The sequence below is a fragment of the Panthera leo genome, chromosome E1 (genome assembly GCF_018350215.1).
Source record: "Panthera leo isolate Ple1 chromosome E1, P.leo_Ple1_pat1.1, whole genome shotgun sequence".
Taxonomy (NCBI): Eukaryota; Metazoa; Chordata; class Mammalia; order Carnivora; family Felidae; genus Panthera; species Panthera leo.
Genome location: NC_056692.1, coordinates 39,809,027 through 39,834,241, shown reverse-complemented (window position 1 = coordinate 39,834,241; position 25,215 = coordinate 39,809,027). Strand labels below are relative to the sequence as shown.

The 25,215-nt window shown below is 44.2% G+C and overlaps 3 protein-coding genes across 3 annotated transcripts; all 3 read left to right on the top strand.

Annotated features, from left to right (window-relative positions):
* The first annotated feature begins 10,775 nt into the window (after positions 1 to 10,775).
* On the top strand, positions 10,776 to 11,111 carry LOC122206108 (keratin-associated protein 17-1). Its single transcript, XM_042914950.1, has one exon. The coding sequence runs from the start codon at positions 10,776 to 10,778 to the stop codon at positions 11,109 to 11,111; it is 336 nt and encodes a 111-aa protein (XP_042770884.1).
* A 5,908-nt stretch (positions 11,112 to 17,019) lies between these two features.
* On the top strand, positions 17,020 to 18,819 carry LOC122206021 (keratin-associated protein 16-1). Its single transcript, XM_042914741.1, has 2 exons — positions 17,020 to 17,511; positions 17,800 to 18,819. Exons 1-2 carry the CDS (start codon positions 17,020 to 17,022, stop codon positions 18,817 to 18,819), a joined length of 1,512 nt encoding a protein of 503 aa, XP_042770675.1.
* A 4,602-nt stretch (positions 18,820 to 23,421) lies between these two features.
* Positions 23,422 to 24,477, top strand: KRTAP29-1 (keratin associated like protein 29-1). The gene has a single exon (XM_042914484.1). It carries the CDS (start codon positions 23,422 to 23,424, stop codon positions 24,475 to 24,477), a length of 1,056 nt encoding a protein of 351 aa, XP_042770418.1.
* Positions 24,478 to 25,215: the final 738 nt, after the last annotated feature.

Sequence of the window (25,215 nt, the reverse complement as noted above, 5' to 3'; positions counted from 1 at the left end):
AGCTTTGCCTGCAATATCTGAGGTATTTAACTCAATACCTCAGAGTTGACTGAAGTCAGGGAAGTGTGAAGATCAGAAAAGATGATCCATGTTGAATGCCTACTCATCCCTGTGGGGGTTCTCCTGGAAGCACTGCCGAGATTTATATATGAATATTTCCCTCTCTAGGATGAACTGGGAAGCACCCTATCTAAACACAAATATGGAAATGCTCTCAACCACAGAAGCATCAATAAGATAAGTGTATGGTTATCAAGAAGGACCACATGTAGGTATGCAAGTTTCTCTAAGATATCTTATCTTGCAGATTCATTGTATTAGGAAACTTTCCTGCTCAGAATGGAATTTTCTTTTTCAAATGCAAATCTTGATCTTAATTAAGAATGTCTTCCAGTGGCATCCTTTGTCATAAATTTTAAAATAGAAGTAGAAAGAAAAATGGGGATTGTGAAGTGTGATGTTTAATTGTATGTGTCAACTTGATGAGGCTATGGGATGCCCAGATAGCTGGTAAAAATTGTTTTTGGGTGTGTCTGTGAGGATGTTTCTGGAAGAGGTTAGCATTTGAATCAGTAGACTGAGTAAAGAAGATTGCCCTCACCAACATGAGTAGGCATCACCCAATCCATTGAAGCCCTGATGAGAACAAAAAAAGCAGACGGAGGGTGAATTTGCTCTTTTTGTTTGAGCTGGGACATCTATCCTGTCCTGCCCCTGGATACTAATGCTCATGGTTCTCAGGCCTTTAGACTCAGACTGGATCATACTACCAGCTTTCCTGGTTCTCTGGTTTGCAGATGGCAGATAGTGGGACTTCCTATCCTCCATAATCATGTGAGCCAATTTCTATAATGAATCTCTTCTTATAATCTATATCTATATTTATTTATCTACATATATCCTATTGGTTCTGTTTCTCTGGACAACCCTGACTATATATGGAGGGAGAGTTCCAAGATGGCAGGTAATAGAGTTTGTGGTGGCATGTATGCTCCAAACATAAAATACATGGCTGGGAAGATTTTCCTTCGACTAGGAGACAAGTGTGCATTCAACGTGGATCATCTTTTCTGATCCTCATACTTCCCTGACTTCAGTGAAACCAGAGATATTGAATTAAATTAGCCTTCATGACCAACTGAGAGAGCTTGTAGCCCTTACTCTAGCTTCCTTCAAATAATTCCCTTAGGTTCTTGTTAATGGGCAATGAGGCAGAGAGAGAAAGAGAGAGAGAGAGAGGCAAGAAATACAGTGAGCATGCAGGGTATGGTTCAATTAAAGGGTTATTAGTAAACCTGAAGAAATGGCTGATGCCAGATACCTCTTGGTTTTGTTGTTGGGGAGAAAGGGGAGGAAAGAGGCAGAGGACAAAGACTGTAGGCCATATGCATCCCACATGCTGGGAAAGGATTACCCAGGATAAGAAGAAGACTGTATGAAAAGAAGATTGTGCAATAATATCTCTTATTCCCACACTCTTTCTACATCATGATTGTGTTAGTTTTCCATTGACGTAGACCCTCCCCTCAAATCTGGGCAAGTTCGTGACTATAGAGTAAGTGACACTAGTGACTTGTGAGGATAGGTCATAAAAGGCAATGCAACTTCCACCTCATTCTTCTGGGCTGCCTTGAGGATGCCCAGGCAGGCTTTGAGTCTTTCCAGATGATGTTCCAGACATTACAGAGCAGAGACAAGCCATCCTACTTTGCTTTTTCAGAATTCCTGGCCCACAGAATCCATGAGCATAATAACATTATTTATATCACATATAAAATGATTTATTTCACTGTATTTGGGCTTTCTGTTATGCAGCAGTAGCGACTGAAACAAAGACTTTCTCTGGGTCTCTGGTTTGTCTTCACTTGTGGTGGGAACCAAAAGAAAGCACCAGATGGTTACATCTTGACTTTTCTGCATCCATGAAATTCTAAGGGAGGGGGGTGGTTAAACAGGGCTGACTTTCTCTTGTCAGCTATATTTATCCACACCTGTAGATATTTTCCAGCTTGCCTTTTATTCCATTAAAGACAGAAACATACTTTATTATAACCTGTGTTTGATAATTCCAGGATCTGAATTGTCGTCTGTTTATGCTCTCTTGTTTCTGCTGATTCTCACTCATGGTGTCTTGTTTCCCTGTGTGCCTAGTTATGCACGACTGCAAATTGTTCACTGTACCAGTAAAGTTAGGCTAAGTTATGGTTACTGCAGTAACAACCAACTCCCCAATTTCCCAAGTCTTATCACAATAGGAGTTTATTTCTTGCTCATGCTCTATGTCCCACATAGCCATTAGGAGTCTCTAATCATCATACTTACTTAAGGGTCCAGGCTGACAGTTGCTCTAACTCTAGACAGACTTCCAGAAATCTTCTTGGGAGGGTGAAGAAAAAGTGGCACATTATACATCAGCTCATATAGCCTTGGTGTGGAAATGATGTGTGATATGTGTCACTTCTATTCATATGTTATTAGCCAAAACAAGTCACTTAGCCATGCCTAACTCCAAAGGCGATAGAGAAGTGCATTCCTGCAATGTTTCTGAAAGAGAGAGAGAGAGAGACAGAAATATTTGGTGATAGCACTAATGATTGCCACACTTTCTTTCCTCTGAATATCATCTGTGGGACTTTGTGGAGGTAGGATAGTGGTGTGTTCTTCCAGACAGGATTTGAATTTGTTCCTGCCAGTACACTGGGGCACTACCAGTCAGAAGCCTCTTTCAATTCATGGCCAGAAGTTTTTTTTGAATGATTCAGTTGTGAATGGTAACTTTCCTTATAGTGCCGTGGTGATGGGAGGTGACTAGGCTGAATTTATGTCTGGGTCACCAAGAGGTGTGGCCCTTGAGGGTCCCAGTTTATGGAAGGGAGCCTCTACCTTGGTTGGGTCCTAGACTTTATTTTCTGTTTCTATCTCCCAGAAAGGTCATGAAAACTAAAATTCAAGTTTGTCAAATTCAGCAAATGCTCTCAGAAGAGAAGTAATGTCAGCTCAGTGATGCTGTTAAGAAGATCAAGGGGTGCCTGAGCGGCTCAGTCTGACTTTGCTCCTGTCATGTTCTCTCAGTTTATGAGTTTGAGCTCTGCATTGGGCTCTGTGCTGACAGCTCAGAGCCTGGAGCCTGCTTCGGATTCTGTGTCTCCCTCTCTCTCTGCCCTACCCCACTTGCGCTCTGTCTCTCTCTCTGTCTGTCTCCCTCAAAAATAAATAAACATAAAAAAATAAGACTAACAATTAGAAAATAATACAGCATATTCAGTTGTTTTCATAATGCAGGTTAGTCCAAATAACCTAGCCTGCCATACCATCTGAAACAGAACCTCTGGAGGTATCCTGCCCCATACAGAAGTCACAATATGTGGCTATTTCAACATAAAGATATTAACATGAAATAAAATTTAAAAATTAGTTTCACCTTAGCCACATTTCAAGTGCTTAATAGTCATATGTGTCTAGTCGACTCCATATTGGACAGAGCAATTACAGAACATTCTTGTTATCACAGAAAGTTCTATTGGACAGTGATACTTGCAGACCTGAGATTGGGTGAAGCAGTGATTGATAACAATGAAAGATGGGTAAGGAATGGCAGCAGAGACCCCACTCTCTTATAGTGGACACCTCTCAATGTACTGCATTACAGGGGATCATCTCACATTCATTCATGATTTTAGTTTTTCATTTATTTAACAAATATTTATTGAGTGCCCACCTTACAGCACCCACTGGGTGTAAACTGGTGAATAAAACAGCTATGACCTCTGTGGTTGTGAAACATACAATCATAGAAGATATTCTTACTATAAGGCTTACTTACCTTAAGACAAAGGAGCCGTTTTCTGTGGTTCCATCCAGAAAGCCTGACATAAAGGGCAATAGGCTCCAGAAGCAGGCACATCTGGGTTTGAATCCAAGCTCTGCATCTTCTAGTTAGAGTAATTGATCTTCATGAGCCTTAATTTCCTCATCTACAAAATAAGGATCATATCACTTACTGTATGTAGTTATATTGAACATTAACCACATAAACACATATAAAGTACCTAGTGCAGTGCCTGGGCACAAAGGGAGGGGCTGATAATGCGCCCCCTTGGCCAAGAGGTGGTTAATTGTACACATGATTTAAAATCAATGCCATGCAAATATAATAAGCTTCTCAGAAGTCAAGTTTTTGTCGAGCTGCTTCTGGTGAAACCAGAATCAGAGCTTGTCTTGTGATTGTCTCAAAAAGAAACACCAGAAACTGCATGTGTAATATCACCCAATGCACACAAGAGGCCGCCAAAACAGACACCACACCAAAGTTTTTCACGACTGCTGTTATGTTCCCATCCTGTTTTTTCTTGGACACCAAGCATTCATTTAATAGGCACTCAAGTACCCCAATTAGGAAAACCACATTGTTATTGTAAAGTAGTATCTGCCACACACCAAAATAAATTCCTGATGGATAACAGCAGTAAGTGTAAAAAATGCAACTATAAAAACTAAAAAAAAAAGAAAGAAAGAAAAGAAAAAAAAAAATAGTTGTCTTGTTTGGGAGTGGTGAAGAAGTTTCAAAGCACAAAAGGAGCAGGAAGGAAAATACAGGTAGATGTGCCTATATAAAAAGAAAATTAAATGCATAAAAAATCCATAGACACAATTAAAAGATGATACCCTGAGACAATTTTGTAGGAAGTGTGAGAAAGGAAAGTTAATGCACTTAGCATAAAATAAGATGTGTAGCTTGAACATATAATTCCCAAAAGAAGAAAAAGAGATCTTAACAAATGCACTAAGAATGAAGTCACTACAAATAAATACTACAATGAGATTCCATGACCTGACTACCAATTACAACAAATCTCTTGACAAAGAGATTTTAGAGTAATACAAATTGGGGCCCTTGGGTGGCTCAGTCGATTAAGGATCCAACTCTTGATTCAGCTCAGGCCAAAACTGAGCTTGGGTTTTCTCAGTCTCTCAATCTTTCTGCCCTCCTCCCCCAAATAAAATAAAACTTAAAAAAAAAAACTTAAAAATTGGTATTGGTGAAGGCATCTGTGAAATGGGTGAAAATGGGAATGATTTTTTTGGAGGATGATTTTTCAATATTTATTTATAGCCTTAAAATAATTAACATGCTGAAGATTCAGTAATTATATTTCTAGGGATTTACTTTAGGGAGATAATAAGAAAGTTGCATAAAGACTCACATCAAAGAAGCTCAGTTTCGTGTTTTGCTTTGGAAAATTGGAAACAGATATCCAGCAATATGGAAACATAATTTCTCAGACTTTCATACTATTTAATAATCAACATCTTTATGAACATTTTCTCAGGTGAAGGACAATATTTGGTGTATAAATCAAATTTTTTTAGAATGGTTTTTTTCGTGTGTTTTGTTTTTTAAAAATTTACATCCAAGTTAGTTAGCATATAGTGCAACAATGATTTCAGGAGTAGATTCCTTAATGCCTCTTATCCATTTAGCCCATGCCCCCTCCACAACCCCTACAGTAACCCTGTTTGTTCCCCATATTTAAGATTCTCTTATGTTTTTCCCCCTCCCTGTTTTTATATTATTTTTGCTTCCCTTCCCTTGTGTTCATCTGTTCTGTGTCTTAAAGTCCTCATATGAATGAAGTCACATGATATTTGTCTTTCTCTGACTAATTTCGCTTAACATAATACCCTCCAGTTCCATCCATGTAGTTGCAAATGGAAAGATTTCATTCTTTTTGCTTGCCAAGTAATACTCCATTGTGTGTGTGTGTGTGTGTGTGTGTGTGTGTATACACCACATCTTCTTTATCCATTCATCCATTGATGGACATTTGGGCTCTTTCCTTACTTTGGCTATTGTTGATAGTGCTGCTATAAACATTGGGTTGCATATGTCCTTCAAAACAGCACACCCGTATCCCTTGGATAAATACCTAGTATTGCAATTGTGGGGTCGTAGGGTAGTTCTATTTTTAATTTTTTGAGGAACCTCCATATTGTTTTCCAGAGTGGCTGCACCAGCTTGCATTCCCACCAACAATGCAAAAGAGATCCTCTTTCTCTGCATCCTCGTCAACATCTGTCGTTGCCTGAGTTGTTAATGTTAGCCATTCTGACAGGTGTGAGGTGGTATCTCATGGTGGTTTTGATTTGTATTTCCCTGATGATGAGTGATGTTGAGCATTTTTTCATGTGTCGGTTGGCCATCTGAATGTCTTCGTTGGAGAAGTGTCTATTCATGTCTTTTGTCCATTTCTTCACTGGATTATTTGTTTTTTGGGTGTTGAGTTTGATAAGCTCTTTATAGATTTTGGATACTAACCCTTTATCTGATATGTCGTTTGCAAATATCTTCTCCCATTCCATCAGTTGCTTTTTAGTTTTGCCTATTGTTTTCTTCGCTGTGCAGAAGCTGTTTATTTTGATGAGGTCTCAGTAGTTCATTTTTGCTTTTGTTTCCCTTGCCTCCAGAGATGTGTTGAGTAAGAAGTCGCCGTAGCCAAGATCGAAGAGGTATTTGCCTGCTTTCTCCTCGAGGATTTTGATGGCTTCTTGTCTTACATTTAGGTTTTTCATCCATTTTGAGTTTATTTTTGTGTACGATGTAAGAAAGTGGTCCAGGTTCATTTTTCTGCATGTTGCTATCCAGTTTTCCCAGCACCACTTGCTAAAGAGACTGTCTTTATTCCTTCCTTCTTTGTGAAAGATTAGTTGGCCATACGTTTGTGGGTCCATTTCTGGGTTCTCTATTCTGTTCCATTGATCTGAGTGTCTGTTTTTGTGCCAGTACCATACTGTCTTGATGGTTACAGCTTTGTAATACAGCTTGAAGTCAGTGTACAAATCAGTTTTTACAGTATGATTTCAATTTTGTAAAAACAGGTGTCAGCATGAAACACTAGAGTATCCATTGGTCTTACCTTTATTCTGGAGTTTCTATCACTCTTTTTTTTTTCACTCTTTTCTCATGACTTGGGCATCAGTGGGGTGTTTCTATAATCACTGCCCCCAGGGTAGGGTTATTACTATAGAAATGTGGAGTAAATGAGCCAAGTCAACGCTCTGTGTATGCAATTCAAAGTAGACTTCTGTGCTGGAGGACAGTGGGTGGTCAGACAGAGAGGGCCTTGTGGCCTCCTGGATGGAGGGTGGAAGGATGTAGAATTTGGGGAGAACAGGGAGGAAAATATCTCAGCTGTGCCATCAGAAGAAGGATGGTGGCCGTGAATAAGAGAGAACCATATACTTTTCAGTGGATGCCCACGGTGCATCCTTTAACGCTACGATACTCTCTTTAACGCTACGATACTCTCTTTAATGCTATGATACTCTCTTTAATGCTACAATACTGTCCAAGCCCCACAAAACTCAGATGCCATTTCCAGATGAAGGATGGGGAGACAGAAATTTTGAATGATTTCTGAGTTTGTACAAAACTGACTCTTCTTCCCCCTCAGTTGGAATGAAGGTTGAAAATAGTTTAAGCAGTCTAAGAGAAAGGTAGTTATGTATTCTTAACATACCTTGGAACATGGATTTAGAAATTTGTACCTGATATATATATGCTTATACATAAATATGTGTCTGTATAGCTACCTGTATTCATATCAATATTTATATGGAAGTCTTTAGAGAAAGTGCTAAAAAGGGAAACTAGAATATTAGCAGATTATCTTTGTTGTGTGGTTATGGATGATTTTTATTTTCTTGCTTTAATTTTTTGTATTTTCCAGAAATTCCACAATAAGCAGGTATGAAATTCATAATGCAAACATTATTGTTTTTATTATTATTTAACTATAGCATCAAAGGCTAATGACAATCTGGAAAAAATATTTATAAATCATCATACAGACCAAGCTTTTGTTTTCTGTTTCACAAAGCAGCCCTATCAATCAATCAAAGCACGTAAGCATATGAAATGTTGCTTAATTTCTTTCATGATAATAGAAAAGCAAGTTACTACAATTGCCAGATCCTATCTTTCTTCTATCAGATTGGCAAGATCATGAACTTTGATTACACGTTGTGTAGGTCCTGTCACACACTGATGGGTGTGTAAGTTGTAAAACCTTTATGAAGGGTGATTTGGCAATAGCCATCAAAATTACAAATGAAAAAACTCAAGGATCCGGCAATTTCTCTTCCAAGAGTTTATGGGAGGGCTATAGAAAGATATGTGTAAGTACACAGTTACATAATAGCAAAATATTTAAAATTAAAGTTTATAATAGCCAGATATTGGAAATATTAGAAACAAATGTCTTTCAATAGAGAATTTGTTAAATAAATGATCAGTACAATAGAACACTATGAAGAATGTTTTTATGTACTGAAATAGAATGAGCTCTAAGATATCTTGTTAAGAGGGAAAAAAAAGAGTTAAAACCAGAGTGTATACTATGCTACTATTACACCTGCTATCATGTATAAAGAACAAAAACGTATCTATATCTATCCATCTGTTTTTCTTGTATATAAATAATACAATAGCTAATGTTTATCAAACAATATGTAGCCAATACACTGCTCTAAGAGCTTTATATAACTCAGTTAATCTTCAAAACAGCCTGTGAGATTGGCACTATAACTATCATAATTTCCATTTTATAGATGAGGAAATTCAGGTGCGGAGGGGTTAAGTGAGGCTGGGAGCAGAGGGGAGGGCAGGTGAGAGGCGAGAGAACTGACTGGTGGACACAGAAAGAGGAGAGACTTTGCACTGCCTGCCCTTTGGTGTCCTTCTCGTGTGACTGCATTGCCTATTATTAAAAAGAATGAGGGGCGCCTGGGTGGCTCAGTCGGTTGAGCATCCAACTTCAGCTTGGGTCATGATCTCACAGTCCATGAGTTCGAGCCCCGCATTGGGCTCTGTGCTGACAGCTCAGAGCCTGGAGCCTGCTTCTGTTTCTGTGTCTCCCTCTCTCTCGTTGCCCCTCCCCTACTCGTGCTCTGTCTCTCTCTGTCTCAAAAGTAAATAAAAACATTAAAAAAATTAAAAAAAAAAAGAACGAAAAGGACGTGTCTGTCTTGGACCTCACTGTATTACACTTGCCCAGAGGTGTCCATTTGTGGATGTGCAGTCCTGGAAGGAACACTGGACCAAGAAACAGAACATCTGGGCTGCCTCACTCCATCATTAATGTGTCCTCTCCTGGGCCTTTGTATCAGCTTCTGTAGAAAAGAAGTGCTTCAGGGTGATGGTCATGGTGACATTAAATTATGTCAGTGTTTCCTAATCTATTTGAGAATTTGAGTCATCTGGGAAGCTTTAAAATATATAGCTTCTCAAGCTCCCATGAGCACATACTCTGATTTAACAGGACTGGGGTCCAGGTTGGAGGTCTGCATTTTTCAAAAGCCTCCGCCCTCGGCAATTCTGACATAAAATCACCTTTAGAAACCCTGGACCACATGATGTCTCCCTCCCAGTTCTAAATGTCCACATCCTGTGAAGTACTGAGCATCCTATCAGATCCAAGCAACCCATTATCTGTCTCCACCCTTCTCAGTCCATCTAGCTGGTCTTGGAGGCTGCCTTACCTCCACGCCCACCTAAAAAGAAAAGGCAAATTAAAAGGAGGGGCTGTGTCTCTTGATCCAGATCTCCACACCCACTGCCACCTTCATCCCCACCTCCCACTCAGTCCCCTTCTCTGGGTGCTGCCTTCCAAAGGTCGAGCCTGTAGTCTCCAGGGTTGCCACCACCATTCCAAGGTACCAAACCCAACCCGGAGATAGGAATTTCGACCCATCGTGGAATTCACACGCGGACCTGAATCCTCTGTGGATTCTAGCCTCTTCCCAAAGGCATTTTATGCCCTGCCATGGTATTCTGGGTGTTTTGTATGCTAATCCCGCCTACCGCCAGGTGGTCTATGAAGTTGGAGCTCTTAAAAGAAGTGCACAACATTCCCATTTTAGTGAGATGTTTTGGACATTCCATGATCTTCCGTCCTTCTTCTTCCCTTCCTTCCCCTCCCCCGTCCCGTCTCCTTCCATCAAGGAAAGGGTTCTGATCACTGCTCTTCCAGCCCACTTAGAGAGGAGGCTGAGTGTTCAGTTCACCCGGAGGCCCAGGGAGAACGTGGCTCCCACCTCTTGCAGTTTTATGATGAGTCTCTTTCCATTGCACAAGGCAGTTATTAATCATGACTGATGCTCACTGACCAAGCCCAAACAAATGTGTGGCACACTCCACATACCACACACAGTCACAAATGTTTGCTTTGCTCACATGGGCCCGCAGGAGGATACCATTTCCTCCTGGGAGGAGCCACAGGACCGGACCTCCTAGAGCAGCCACTCTGCCTGCAGCAGGAGGCGCAGGGCCCCCGGCTTTTGCCCATCTGGTTTTCCAGGACGAGCACCCACGATGAAACGGGGTTGGCTGCCAGCTTGCCACCCGAGGAGACGTGGAAGGGGAGGAACCATTCCAGAGACAGAGGCCGCAGCTCCCTCTGACCTGGGCTAATGACGGCTGGCCCGTGTTTGGCCATGATGACAGGTCTTTTCGAAGATGGCATTTTTACCCTCTGGACAAATAGCAGTTGGCCCGAGTGGGGCTTTTTTATGAGTTGAGGTACTCAGGGCTGGAAAATAAACAGGCAGCTAATGAGACGTTCTTATGGAAACTGGCATAAATAATAACAAAGGAAACATCCTGTCCCCTGTGCCAACACCCTCCGGTGAGGGGCTATAAAAGCTGCTGGCCGCTGGCCACCGTCAGACGTGGGGAACTCCGGCCGCGCTCCTGACCTGCCACCTGACCAGCCGGGACCATGGGGTGCTGCCCGGGGGACTGCTTCACCTGCTGCCCTCAAGATCAAGACTGCTGTGAAGTGTGCTGCTGCCAGCCCGCCTGCTGCGGCTGCTGCGGGTCCTGCTGCGGCTGCTGCGGGTCCTGCTGCGGCTGCGGGGGCTCGGGCTGCGGGAGCTCGGGCTGCGGAGGTTGCGGGAGCGGCTGCTGCGGGAGCGACTGCTGCGGCAGCGGCAGCGGCTGCGGCTCGGGCTGCGGGGGCTGCGGGTCCAGCTGCTGCGGGTCCAGCTGCTGCGGCTCGTCCGGGTGCTGCGGCCCCGTCTGCTGCCAGCCCACGCCCGTTTGCGAGACGAAGTGAAGCCCCCTGTCTTCTCCGCGGAGGTGGCCCAAGCAAAGCCTGCACCTGCTGCACGTGGGGACCCCTCGTCTCCGGGACCTTCCCCGCATCCAAGACAGCATCCTGCCTCCGTGTTATTGGTAGATGAGGGCTTGTTCTCCAGCGCCTGCCCTGGTGTTTCAAGGCCCCGAGCACAAGAGCCATATGCTGGTGAGAGATGGAAACTGGTTCCCATACAAAGTGATCCCGAAGCTCACAGGGTGAATCCCCATGGCTTTATTTTCATGGACTCACATGTCTTGTCACTATAAGGCATCCTCTGACTCAAGGTGGCTTTGGGACTGACCCTTCTCCTCAGCTCTCTGCTGCTTTTTGGTGCGAAGATTTCTTTGTTAACTTCTTAATAAATTCGAGCTTGCTGGCGTAACCAAATTAGTTCTCCCGCCTCTTCCTTGGCTCCCTCTTGGGCACCGGGCCAGGAAAATTTACTCTGGCATCCACAGTCAGGGTTTTGAAATGTGGTTTGTGGACCACTTGCATCAGAATCACCTGGGGACTAGTTAAAATGGAGATTCTGGAGCTCCCCCACCTTCTCCCCCACCCCCAGACAGGCAGAGTCAGAATCCACAGGGGAGTGGCCCGCTGATCCGTGTTTTTAACAAGAACCCTAGGTGTAAAATAAAATTTCCATGTGCTGCATGAGATTTCACTTGGGGGGGGGGGTGCTTTTAAAAATACAGATTCTTAGGCTTCACCATGAGAGAACTTGTCCATTAGCTCTAGGGAGGCAGCCCCAGCCAGGACTTGCATTTTTAAAATGCAGTAAATGGGTAACTGCTGAGGTTGGCCAGGGTTTACTCTTGAGCAAGGGGCATGGCTTCCTTCAGCATTATGGCTCTCCTAGGATGGTTCTGTAGGAAGGCTTCAGGTTTGGTCAGAACTTTCTTGCAAAGTCAGGGGAAGAGGCTTTGGTGAAACAAGCTTGATTCAGAACGGAAGAGAGTCCTGTGGCAAAACTTCGTGAACATGGTGCCTATGGATGTTCTGGGAACTCCAGTCCTTTCTTCTAGCCAAAATGCTTCGGCAAAGTCTGCCTCTTCTGGGTTAGGTTTTCCTGTCCTGAGACCAACTGTACTTCTGCTTGAGTCCCAGGGATGCAAGGGGTGAATGTACATCTGCCAGGTGGGGCCTGAGCCAGGTGTGTGTGGGTCCAGTCGGAAGGTTAAAATTTAAAAAATAGTTGATTCAACTTTTTGCTGAACATGATCTTTTTTAAAAAATTTTTATATTTTATTTTATATTTTAGAGAGAGAGAGCGCGCACGAGTGCAAGTAGGAAGGTGCAGAGAGACGGAGACAGAATCTGAAGCCGGCTCCAGGCTCTGAGCTGTCAGCACAGAGCCCGATGCAGGGCTCGAACTCACGAGCAGTGAGATCATGGACCTGAGCCGAAGTCTTAACCGAATCCTTAACCGACTGAGCCACCCAGGCACCCTTCTTGCTGAATGTGATCTTAAGCTACATGTGGAATAAAGCTAATTCTGCTCTTGCCTTGGAAGAACAATATTTATTTTTATTCCTACAAAGCAGTGTTTCATTCAACAAACAAGAAAAAATATTTTTTTAAATTCAAGTTAGTTAACGTACAATGTAGTCTTGGGTTCAGGAGTGGAACCCAGTGATTCATCTCTTACATATAACACCCAGTGCTCATCCCAAAAAGTACCCTCCTTAATGCCCATCACTCATTTAACCCATCCCCCACCACCTTCCCTCCAGCAGCCCCCAGTTTGTTCTCTGTATTTAAGATACATGCCATTAAGCATGGCAATGATCTCTAAAAATACGAAAAAATGCAGAAAAATCTGAAGAAGCAATAATAGCCACCTGGATTCTCAACTTCAGCATTTGTCACTGACATATATGTTTCCAGACTCCTTTTAAGCATATTTACAAATAAAACTGGGATGTTATTTTTACTTTTTTTACCTTAATTTTTTTTATAAGCCAACTTTTTAAGGGTATAATTTATATATGATAAAGTGCACCTAATTATAGTATACAGTTTGATGAGATTTGCCAATCGTATATACTCAAGTAGCCACCACCGCACTCACGGTATAGAACTTTCTATCATCCCTCAAATTCCCCAGTGCCTCATTTGCAGGAAATCCTCCCCACCCCTGACCCAAGACTCAGGCAACCATCAACCTTTTGCCACTTCTAGAATCTCATATAAATGAAATCATGCAGTGTGAACTCTTCCACTTAGAATAACATTATTTATATTTATCCTTGTTGCAGATATCAAAGTTCATTCTTATTTGTTAAATAGTATTGCATTGCATGAATAAAGGACATGAAAAAAATATTCATCTACTGATGGGAATTTGGCTTGTCTCCAGTTTTGGGCTATTATGAATAAAGCTGCTATGAACATTCATGTATAAATTTTCTTGTGGACATATGTTTTCATTTATTTTAGATAAATACCTAGGTGTTGGATCGCTGGATAAATAGTGTGGCAATGTTTAACCTCATGAAAAAGCTACCCAACTGTTTTGTGACTGTTTTGCCACCAGCCGTGTCTGAGATTTCTAGTTGTGGCACGTCCTTGATATGGTACATTTTTTTATTTTTAGCCATTCTAGCAGCTATAGAGTGCTAGCTCATTGTGTTTTCATTTTTTTTGTTTCATTTAAAAGTCCAGCAATACTACTAGTGTCTTACTTGGGAGAGACTTCAAACTTTGAGTCTGCCCTGGCTCAGTTTCAGACTTACTATGTAGGTCATTCTTTGCACTGGTTGGAATTGGCCTCCTAAGAACTAACTCTTTAACTCCCAGGACCAAACCACAGCCAGAGCATGAGTGTGCCAACAGTACAAAATTGCCAAGAGGCCAGTAGGTCTGCATTGAGCAGTTGTGATTCAGAGCATCTGATTCTTCTATTGCTTATGATATGGCTTCCCGGATGGGTGAGAGCAGGGAAGTGATTTCTTTGAATTAATGACAAACCGCTGCCTTTCTTAGCTGCCCGCAGAGGTCCTCATTCATTTATCAATAAATATTAATTGTAAACTGCCTATGTTTCAAACATTGTTCTGGGTGCTGGATATATATCAGTGAATACACAAAATCCTTGCCCTTTGGTACTTATATAACGTCAAGGGAGATGAAAGCTATAAGAATAAAGTAGAGGGGCACCTGGGTGGCTCAGTCAGTTGAGCTTCTGACTTGGCTCAGATCATGATGTCATGGTTTGTGAGTTCAAGCCCTGCATCAGGCTCTCTGCTCTCAGCACAGAGTCAGCTTTGGATCCTCTGTCCCCCTGTCTGCCCCTCCCCTCTCCCTGCTCATGCATGCTCTCTCTTTTTCTCTCTCTGAAAAATAAATAAACTTTTAAAAAAGAACAGAGTAGAAATGTGTAGATTGTTAAAAGATCTGCTAATTCCACTTAGCAGGGAAGGATTCTTTGGGAGGACTATATGGCATAATAACAGGTGATGCCACATTAAATTTCTCACCTGAGAGAGTTTATGAGGGACTTGTGGGAGGAAGTCCATCTCCATGTGAATTGCATTGCTGGCTTAGCTGAGGAAGACGAAATGCATAGACAAACTGGAAAGGTGGAGATCAGGATCTTGGGGGCTCCTTCTCTGCCTTACCCACTGCAAGACTGTTGTCCACAAAGTCTTCTTTTCCAACTGCCTGAGAGCTAAATCTCAAGGATGACACTTCTTGTTCCTAATCTTCCACTTTCAACCACTGGATTCTATAGATTCTACCTCCATAAAACCTCTCATATTGCTCCAGTCCCATGACACTGCCCAGTTCAGGTTGTCACCAGGAAACTTTTGAGTAACTGCTCCAGAACGCTGATGGTCTCCTGGGCTCCAGACTTGCCCTCCTTCTCCAATACCTTTGCCATAGCCAGAGATGCCTTTCCAAAGAGCAAACTTGGCCAAGTTGTTCCCTTGTTTAAAATACCCCCATGTCAGTATAAAATCCAACTACTTGTCGTGGTCCACAAGGGCTTTCATGGTAGAGTGCTAGTAACCCTTTTAGTACCATTGTTGTTCCTTCCTGTCCCCTGAATCTTCCATCCTGGCTATGGAACAATTTACTGCTCCCCAAACGTATAATGCTTTTGATCAGCCTTGTCTAATTTCCCAAAAATCTTGTGGGTGTTTCTCCCGGCTGCCCCCACAGGACCAGTGCAGCCATCTGTCATAGCACTTGTACGTATACTTTACCATAATTGCTATGGATGGATCTGTCTCTCTCCTAAACTCGGACTCCTTGAGGCAGGAATTGCAACTCATTCTTTTTGTAGCCCTCTCACAGAGCCTGATGATGGCTGAATCGAATGGATGAATAAAAGAGAAATTGAGTAATTGCATAAATTAATGAATGAAGGGAGAGATGATGAATGGATGGCATGATGGTTCAGCTTTTCTAAAGGAGAGCCTGGATTTTGCATTGATGTTGAAAATGCGTTGTGGAGCTGGGCCTTTACTGAACAAGGGTGTCAGGCCTTGGTGTTTAGAAACCTAGGATTCTTGGGGTGCTTGGTGGCTTAGTCAGTTAAGCATACGACTCTTGATTTTGGCTCAGGTCATGATCTCACGGTTCATGAGATCGAGCCCTACTTGGGATTCTTTTTCTCACCCTCTCTCTCTGCCCTTCCCCTGCTTCTCTCTCTCTCTCTCTCTCTCTCTCTCAAAATACATAAATAAACATTAAAAAAAAGAAACCTAGGGTTTGTTTCTCATCTTATGTCTGTCTCAGGTAGTAGCATTGACACACTTTGAGAAAGCATCTGTATTCTTTGCTTTTGTTCACAATGTCTTTGCAAAAGATCTCTGGCCTTTCCTCTTTATCCTTTGGGTTTTGGAAGTGTCTTTCTTTTAGGAGCTATTAAATCACCAAAAGCAAGAGAGAGTCTGGAGGGCCACTGAATGCTTGAGGTATAAGTGGGTGGGGGGAAAACAGGGAGGAGAAGCATAGAGGCAAGATCAAGTACTTTCTGGAGACAAGTAGAGCCAGTGGTCTGGGACAGGACCGTTCATAGAACAGGACGGAGGGCAGCACAGTTGGCTGAGCCTATGACATGCAGCTTTGACAAAGTCTTTTGAGAAAGGTCAGACCAAACAGAATGGTGAGGAGGAAGGAGAGCATCCCTAGATTAGGGGGCAAGCTGAGTGGGATCTTTAGCAAGTGACTTAAGCTTTCCAATTTCAACCACCTTTCCTTTTCTTTACCTATAATGGGAAGAGACAAGTTCTTATCTTGGGGGATTGCTGATGGTTTTAAATAAGACCATTTCTGCAAAGCATAGTCATTTAAAATCCAGCCCAGACATCCCTTCTCCCACAGAGCTCACCATTGCTCTCCTCTACTAATCCCTATATGTCTATTGTTGACCTTACCATGGCACTGCAATGAGTTTGCCTGCATGCTTGTCTGCCCACCAGAGAATGAGATATGTGGGAAGGAGTGAGTAGGTCCTATTCATGTGGACATCCCTAATGACTCCCCCTCTCCCCACAGCTTGGTACAGAGGACTAGAAGATGGATAAATTATAAGTTCCTCTCTTCTTCCCCTGTTCCTGCCACTCAGAAACACAGATCATTCGGTTTGAAGGCCACGAGGCTTATGCCAAGATGATCTGTTGCGCCGAAGATTCCAAATTTAGCAAGTCAATAAACAAACAGCTTCTTTATGGGTAGATAAACAACTTCCAGATCAACAAACCTTGGCATAATAAGATGTTCCTCTGAAAACCGGCCCAAACAGCAATGAGGAAAAGACGCAGGGTCTCCAAACAGCACATGCCAGTGAGTTGGTATAAAAGTGAGGGCTTGGGAGAGCTGTCCCAGTCAGGCAGCACCCCTCTCAGCACTCACAAGGAGCAGAGGCACCACCACCATGTCTGGAAACTGCTGTTCTAGGAAATGCCCATCTGTGCCAGGCATCTCTCTCTGCTCCACTGAGGTGAGCTGTGGAGGGCCTGTCTGCTTGCCCAGTTCCTGCCGGAGCCAGACATGGCAACTGGTGACCTGCCAAGATAGCTGTGGGTCATCTAGCTGTGGCCCACAGTGCTGTCAGCCCGCCTGTTCTGTGAGCAGCTGTGCCCAGCCTGTGTGCTGTGAGGCCACCATCTGTGAGCCCCCCTGTGTTGTGAGTAGCTGTGCCCAGCCTGTGTGCTGTGAGGCCACCATTTGTGAGCCTTCCTGTCCTGTGAGCAGCTGTGCCCAGCCTGTGTGCTGTGAGGCCACCATCTGTGAGCCCGCCTGTGCTGTGAGTAGCTGTGCCCAGGCTTTGTGCTGTGAGGCCACCATCTGTGAGCCCGCCTGTCCTGTGAGTAGCTGTGCCCAGCCTTTGTGCTGTGAGGCCACCATCTGTGAGCCCGCCTGTCCTGTGAGTAGCTGTGCCCAGCCTTTGTGCTGTGAGGCCACCATCTGTGAGCCCGCCTGTCCTGTGAGTAGCTGTGCCCAGCCTTTGTGCTGTGAGGCCACCATCTGTGAGCCCGCCTGTGCCCAGCCTGTGTGCTGTGAGGCCACCATCTGTGAGTCCGCCTGTTCTGTGAATAGCTGTGCCCAGCCTGTGTGCTATGAAGCCACCATCTGTAAGCCCGCCTGTGCCCAACCTGTGTGCTGTGAGGCCACCATTTGTGAGCCTTCCTGTCCTGTGAGCAGCTGTGCCCAGCCTGTGTGCTGTGAGACCCATTCCTGCCAGCCGGTCCTCTGTGTACCCACTCCCTGCCAGTCCATCATCTGTGAGCCCAGCTGCTGTTCAGCTGTCTGCACTGTGCCTAGTTCCTGCCAACCAGTGGTCTGTGAGCCTGTCTGTCAGCCAGTGTGCCCCACGCCTAGCTGCTGTCCATCTGTCTGCTCTGTGGCTAATAGCTGTCAGGCTATCTGCTGTGACTCCAGTCCTTGTGAGCCATCTTGCTCAGAGCCCAGCAACTGCCAGCCAGCTCGCTGTGTGGCCCTGGTCTGTGAGCCTGTGTGCCTTCGCCCTGTCTGCTGTGTCCCAAGCCCTTGTGAGCCGCCTTGTGTCTCGAGCACTTGCCAAGAGCCCTCTTGTTGTGTCTCCAGCATCTGCCAACCCATCTGCTCTGAGCCCAGCCCCTGCTCAGCAAGTATCTGTGCACCTAGTCCATGCCAACCTACTTGCTACGTAGTCAAGCGCTGTCGGTCCGTCTGCTGTGAGCCCGTTTCCTGCCCATCTACCTCCTGCCAACCTCTCTGCTGCCGCCCAGGGTCTTCTGCATCTGCCATCTGCCGGCCAACTTGCTCTAGGACTTTCTACATACCCAGCTCCTGCAAACAGACTTGCTCTCCTTCGGTTCCTTACCGCCCAATCTGTCGTCCAATCTGTCGCCCAATCTGCTCTGGACACATTACTTACAGGCAGCCGTATGTGACATCCATCTCCTATCGCCCTGCCTGCTACCGCCCATGCCACTCCATCCTGCGCCGACCAGCCTGTGTCACTTCACTGTCTTACCGTCCGGTCTGCTCCCGCCTGCCTTGTGCTGACTCCTGTAAACGAGATTGCAAAAAGTCCACTTCCAGCCAACCAGATTGCACTGACTCAACGACCTGCAAGGCTGAGGTCTCAGATTCCAGTCCCTGCCAGCCCACTGAGGCCAAACCCACCAGCCCAACCACCCGTGAGGCTGAAGCCACCCCGCCTACTGCCACCAAGCCTGCCGACCGCTGATCTGGCCTCAGCCCACCAATTCCTGCAAAGCAAACCTCCAGCTGGAGAGAAACCTCGACTGCCCTCCCCAAAGCTCACAACGACTTAGAATCTTTCTTCACCATCACTCACCATCTTCTTACACTTCGAAAAACTCACCAGAAATTTCAGTATCCTAATGGTCCAAATGCAGGCCCCCTGGGCACTGAGAGGGGGATCATCCTGAGCTCCTGCCCGCTGCTGCCATCAAGCTGAGAAGAGCTGCTTCGCCACATCATCTGGAGTCTCTTTCCCAGCGTTAGGTTTTTTTCTGTCCTCATGCCTGTGTTCCCTTGCTGGGTGTGCTCATGTTCCTTGGGGACTTCTTCCATGAGAAAAAGATATTTCACTGTCCAATAAAGTGGCTAAGTTGAAGTGGCATGTTATTCTCATTGTGCTGTTGTTAATATTCATATTCTCATCAGCTAACTTATTTTGACAGCAACTTCATCCACTCATCCATCCATCCTTCCAACACGCTTCATTAGACAGCTGTTGGCTGGGGACTGTGGTAGGCCGTAGGACTGAGAAGTCAGCCTTTGCTCTAAGGGAGCTCACTGTTGGAGTGGGGATGGGGAGAGACAGATAGGCAGAGAGACAATTACTGCGTTCTGTTGTGCTAAGTACTGGGACAGAGGCAAGCACAGGGCAGTCTGAACTCAGCAGGGTACGGGGAGAGATAGGAAAGAATTCTTGGGGAATGTGAAATTGAAGCTGGGTCTTTCAGCACAAGTAAGAATGGACCAGGTCAAAATCAGAAAGGAAGAGCTTTTCAGGCAGAGGAAACATATACACGAATGGGGCTTGTGAGCACACTGTTCGTTAGTGAGGCTTGGGCAGAGGTGTGTTTAGGGGCATGGTGAGCTCTAAGGTCAATTAAGTAGACAGTAGTGACCTGAACCCATTGGGCCTTGTAATCTATACAGAGGCATTTTCGTTTGGTGCATGGTTGACATGAAGGCACTGGGAGGCCATATGTAGAGCAGTGACATGAAGAACACTTGGTTTTGGAATGTCCCTCTGGCCTTGGTGTAGAGAAATGAATGGAGGGGCATGGACTTGGATATAGGGAAACTGGGGAGCAAGCCAGTTGACTTTGGGGTTCACAGTGGAATGAAAATAAGTGGGAGGTCACATGTACAATAAGAAAGACAACCTGGATTTTTTTTTTTTTTTTGTGCAAGAGCTTTATTTATATTCTCCTAGTCTCTGTAAGGCACAATCCTTGTGTAAACTTCATACACAGCCTCTTACAATCCTAAGGACAGAGTCTCTTCGGAGTAGTCTCTTAGGGCACAGAATGAGGGGCTATGTCTAGTCCTCAAGGTGCATCTTGGGCTAACCTAAGCACAAGAGGGGGTAGAGCAGGGTTTCTGAACTTCAGTGCTATTGATATTTTGGGCTAAATAATTCTTCCTTGTGGGCATCATTCTTTAACATTGTAAGATATTAAGCAGCATCTCTGGACTCCACCAACTAAATGCTGGTAGCATCCCCTGAGTGTGGCAACTAAAAACGTCTCCAGACATTGGCAAACACCCCTGGGGATGAGGGGCAAAAATCAACCCTGTTTGAGAACTTCTGGGTGAGACAGCAGCAGAGGGAGAATCTCAAAGGTGGAACTTATCCTGCATGTTGCTGTCAGGGGTACTGTCTCGTCAGCCTATTGAGATTTATCTCCATCTCCTTCCAGAGTCAAGAGAGGAGTTGGCCAGGGCTTTAAAATCTCTGTCCCAAGCACAGACCCAGTGTTTCATGCAAATCATAGCAGTTCTGTGAAATAAGATGCTTTTCTCTCTATTTTACAAGATGAAGAATATGAGTGACAAACAATCCAAGGGCCCATCAACAGAGACAAGAACATTGTGGTGTAGTCACTCAATAAATACTATGCTGCAATGAGAACTAGACAATGGCCATATGTAAAACAGGGGTGAACCTGACCAGTGTAGAGTTGATACAAACAAGCCTCCAGACCACATATATATTTAAAGCTGAAAAACAACACACACACATACATGCACACACACATGTATGAGTATACACACATGTATACATATGCACATGTATACACACTTACACATATATACCTTATGTATATTCACAGGGGAATGCTAAACACAAAATCCAGGACAGTCACAGCTAGAAAGTAACATACAAGAGTAACATACAGCATAAATGCATGTAACATACAAATAACATACAGAACATACGGTTCAGTCCAAAGTCTGTGTTTTTTATACATCACCATGTCTCTTGGTGTGATCACAACAGCCCTTGGTGATACATTCGATGTCTTTAGTGCCTTGCCATAGCAAAGTGAAAGGTCTCCCTATTGAGAGATACCTTTTTTTCATCTTTATTGAGGTATAACTGACAAAATTGCAAGATATTTAAAGTGTACATTGTGATGATTTGATACACACATATATTGTGAAAAGAATCCTCCTATCTAATCAACTAACACATCCATCACCTCATATTTCTGGGGATGTGAGAACATTTAAGTTCTCTTAGCAAATTTCGATTATGTAATACAGTGTTATTAACTAGAGTCACTATGTTATATATTAGATCCTCAGACCTTATTCATCTTATAGCTGAAAGTTTGTACCTTGTACCAACCTATTGAGAAGTTTCTTTAGGAGAAAAAAAGGCAAGAGCAGAATCAGAGAAAGATGGATGTTAAAATCGATTACTTTAAAAACAATAAAAGTGGTATGAATGAGCACAGGACATTGGTACCTTTTTCAGAGCGAAGTTATCATGGCTTCTCAAATATATTCATGTTCCCATTATCTGATCTATTTGGTAAGACCAGAAGTATTTCTCCTGAAAGATGGAGAGCTTTGGGATGTAGACCTTCAGGAATAAAACAGTGCAGTGATCTTTGCAGTTTGCAAGGTGCCAAAATGATTAGTGATGAATTGGATGGCAAAAGGAGTGATCGGGACAGTAACACAAAAAGCAATGGTTAAAAAAAAAGGCATTTTAATGACAAGGGTGAGGATTTCCCAGGTCATGATCTCATGGTTCATGAATTTGAGCCCTGTGTCAGCCTCTGTGCTGATAGTGGGGAGCCTGCTTGGGATTTTCTCTCTCCCTCTCTCTCTTCCCCTCCCCCACTTGCTTTCTCAAAATAAATAATAAATAGACTAAAAAAAGAGTAAAAATAACTTGAACAACAGCAATGCAGTTAGTTGGTAAACTCTTGGTACTTTGCACCCTTGGGTAATGAGTCATCTTGTCCTGTGGAAAGCATTAGTAGCAGAGCCCAGAAATGAGACTCTACCCTATTGGGATCCCAAGGCCATGATCTTTCTATTCTGTCATGAATTTCTGGTGTGAACCAGGTCAGGACAGGGAATGATGTGGGTTGCTGATGTTGGCCAGTAATGCAGAGCCTTGACAAATCTAGAAAAAGACGGGAAGAATCAGTACAACCAGCACCTCATAAGTCCCTCTTGGAAGAGGCTGATTTAATCCTTGGGAAAATACTTTGCAGTTATTAAAATTTCCAAATTAAAAGAATGTATTTGGGTGTATGGATAAGTGGAGGTAAGTATTCATACCAGTTTAATCTAGTTGATGACTCTAGTCACTAACGGGCAAATGGTCCCCAGCAAGGGGCCTGGCCACCTGCCCACTAGCTAGTGCACTGTTGTACTAAGGTCAGTCTTCAATCACTATATCACAGTCTTTCTCCTCCACTCCAAAGTCAGGAGGTCTAATAGGTGATTACAATCTGAGGTTTGGGGGTCAGTCCCAACTAGGTTTGGATCTTGTTTCAACCTCTTATTACTTGCATAATTTGGAGAAATAGGATTTAAACTCTCTGAGTTAGTTTTGCTACCTCTAAGATAGCAGTGAGAATTGCAGCTACTAATGAGGACCATTGCGAAGATTCAATGAAAAATGCAGTCAAGGGCTTGGTATATAGTAAGTGTGCTATAAATGGAATGGAAGCCATTAGTATTAGCATTAGTATTAGTATTAGTATTAGTATTAGTATTAATATTAGTATTAGTTTACTAATAAAGTTGGGTTTCAGGAAAGCCAAATGGGTAGGTTCTAGAAAGAGGTGGAGACACTGAAGTGTCCTTGGGATGTACTGCCTGGTTCACCATCTCAGACATTGCCCTCTTTCAATTGGGTCAAGGCTTCATTTCCTGATTGTCTAAATGGTGCAGAACTGCATTCCTGGTGGAAGAGCAAGTTGCTTTGGCTGGGCTGAGGCCTTCTGATGAGAGGTTAGCACAGGGAAAGGCCCACATCAGGGAGGCTGGAGAGCAACCTGTAAAAAAGACAGCTCATTCCAGAGCAGGAGCAGCATCAACGAATCCAAACTCGGCAAAGAAAACTCTCAACTCAACAGACAAGTTTTTAAACTGGGGACAATATCTTCCAGGCTCCTGAAGCCTACTAATCAGATGTTTGTATACAAATGAGTAGAAACAATAACAAGGAAAGATGCTCTAAGTCATACCAACACCACTGAAGAGCTATAAAAGCCCCTATAAGAGATATCTTTCACACCCAGGTATACTGAGTTTGCAACTCCCTAGCAAGCTTCACATCAGCACCATGGTGGACAGCTGCTGCCCCAGAACCACCACGGCCATTCCAGCTGTGCCCACCTTCACGTGCTCAAATGGTGGCAGTTTCCAAAATGGTATCTGTTTGCCTAGTTCCTGCCGGAGCAGAACTTGGCAGCTGGTCACCTGCCAAGAAAACTGTCAGCCATCCAGCAGTGCACCAAGTGGCTGTGAACCTGCTTGCTGCCAACCTACCTGCCTTCCGGCAACTTCTTGTGTTGGTTTTGCCTGCCAACCCATTTGCTCCTGCACAGCCTGCTATGAATCTGGAACTGGTCAGTCTCCTTATTTGGAACCCTCCTGCTTGGAACCCACCAGTTGTCAGGCAAATTGCTGTGAAGCCATCCTCGACCAGCAAAGCTCCTGCCAAGAACCTGTCCTTGTGTCCAGATCAGCTTGTGGCCAATTGGTCTGTGATGCTAGGTCCCAACAGCCATCCTGCTCTGAGGTAAATTCCTGTGCTGAAAATTCTTGCCCACCAACCATCTGTGCAGCGAGTCCATGTCAGCTAACTTGCTGTCAACCAGGTTCATGTCAACACATCAATGGTGAAGATCAGACCTGCAAATTAACTTATTACCAACCCATCTGCTACATTTTCAAGACTTGCCCATCGGCTCCCTGCATGCCTGTTCCCTGCCAGCCATCAACTTGTGTGTTCAGTTCTTGCAATCCTACATGCTACGCATCGTCCCCTTGCTGGTCGCTTTGCTGCCAACCAGCTCCTTCCATATCTTTCATCTGCCAGCCAGTGGCTAACTGCCAGCCCCCATGTTCTGTAAAGAACCCTTGTAAACCAGTTTCCTGTGGCACCGTGCTTTCCAGCCAACCAACTTGGGATGGATCCACTACCTGCAACCAAGGTGGCTGCTCACCCCCTTCCTGCCAACCAGCTTGCTGTGTAACAGGTTTAGGCAAATCATCCGGCGGTGGCTGCAATGGTCTCCAACCAACTGCCCCAAGTGTCTGCAAAGCCAGCACCTGCTCGCCAACTTCCTGCCAACCCAGCCATGAGTCCAATGTCTGTAAGGCAGCGCTTCACTGATGGAGCACCCTTCACAGCTGCTTTGAGGTCTGCCACTATGTACAAGCGCATAGCCACCCTATGGTACCCTCTTCCTGCTGAGCACAAATGCTATCTGTGGGCTAACTTCATTCTGAGTCCAGCCCCACATTCTCTCCAGGTGCTGATGAGGGGACTTGTTCAGCCACTAAGAGATCTTTCTTTACCAAGGAGGACATTTCAGCAGGCATGGTCCTCTCTATGGCTCACATTTCCTCATGTTGTCAATTCATTTCACCTCAGCAAAGACTTCTCTCCAGTATTTCTTTTCTCTCTCTCTCTCTCTTTTGTTTTGATGTAGCCAAGTCTTTAAAAAGACTCCTTTGCTGCTAATAAAAATGTGAATGGTGGAGCATAATGAATAAAACTCTCAGAATGCTTTCATTCCTTTCAGTACACCTCTTCATAGATTTCCTTCAGGTCACATTTGAACACGATGACCTTGGGTCCTCTAAGTTAGTGGTTCCCCTTGGTCTGCAAGGGTGGCTGGTGTCTGCAATTATAGATGCTCAATCTGGAAGGGAGAAAGGGCAAACAATCCCCTGGCTTCCAACCTTTATACCACTAAAAGCTCTTTTGAGTTGAGTGGCCTTCATTTCCCCACAGTGAACAGACTTGGGAAGCCAAAGACAGAAATGGTCCAGGGAAGCCACGGGTTAAAATAAACATAGGTTTGGGGCAACGAGAATAGCTAAGGGTTAATTCACTTAAAACTGGTTT

Excerpts from the sequence above, each read along its gene's own strand:
- LOC122206108 (XM_042914950.1), top strand. The coding sequence starts at position 10,776 with ATGGGGTGCTGCCCGGGGGACTGCTTCACCTGCTGCCCTCAAGATCAA.
- LOC122206021 (XM_042914741.1), top strand. The coding sequence starts at position 17,020 with ATGTCTGGAAACTGCTGTTCTAGGAAATGCCCATCTGTGCCAGGCATC. Across the intron at positions 17,512-17,799 it reads TCTGTGAGCCCGCCTGTCCT|CCTGTGTGCTGTGAGACCCA; the intron begins GTGAGTAGCTGT and ends AGCTGTGCCCAG.
- KRTAP29-1 (XM_042914484.1), top strand. The coding sequence starts at position 23,422 with ATGGTGGACAGCTGCTGCCCCAGAACCACCACGGCCATTCCAGCTGTG.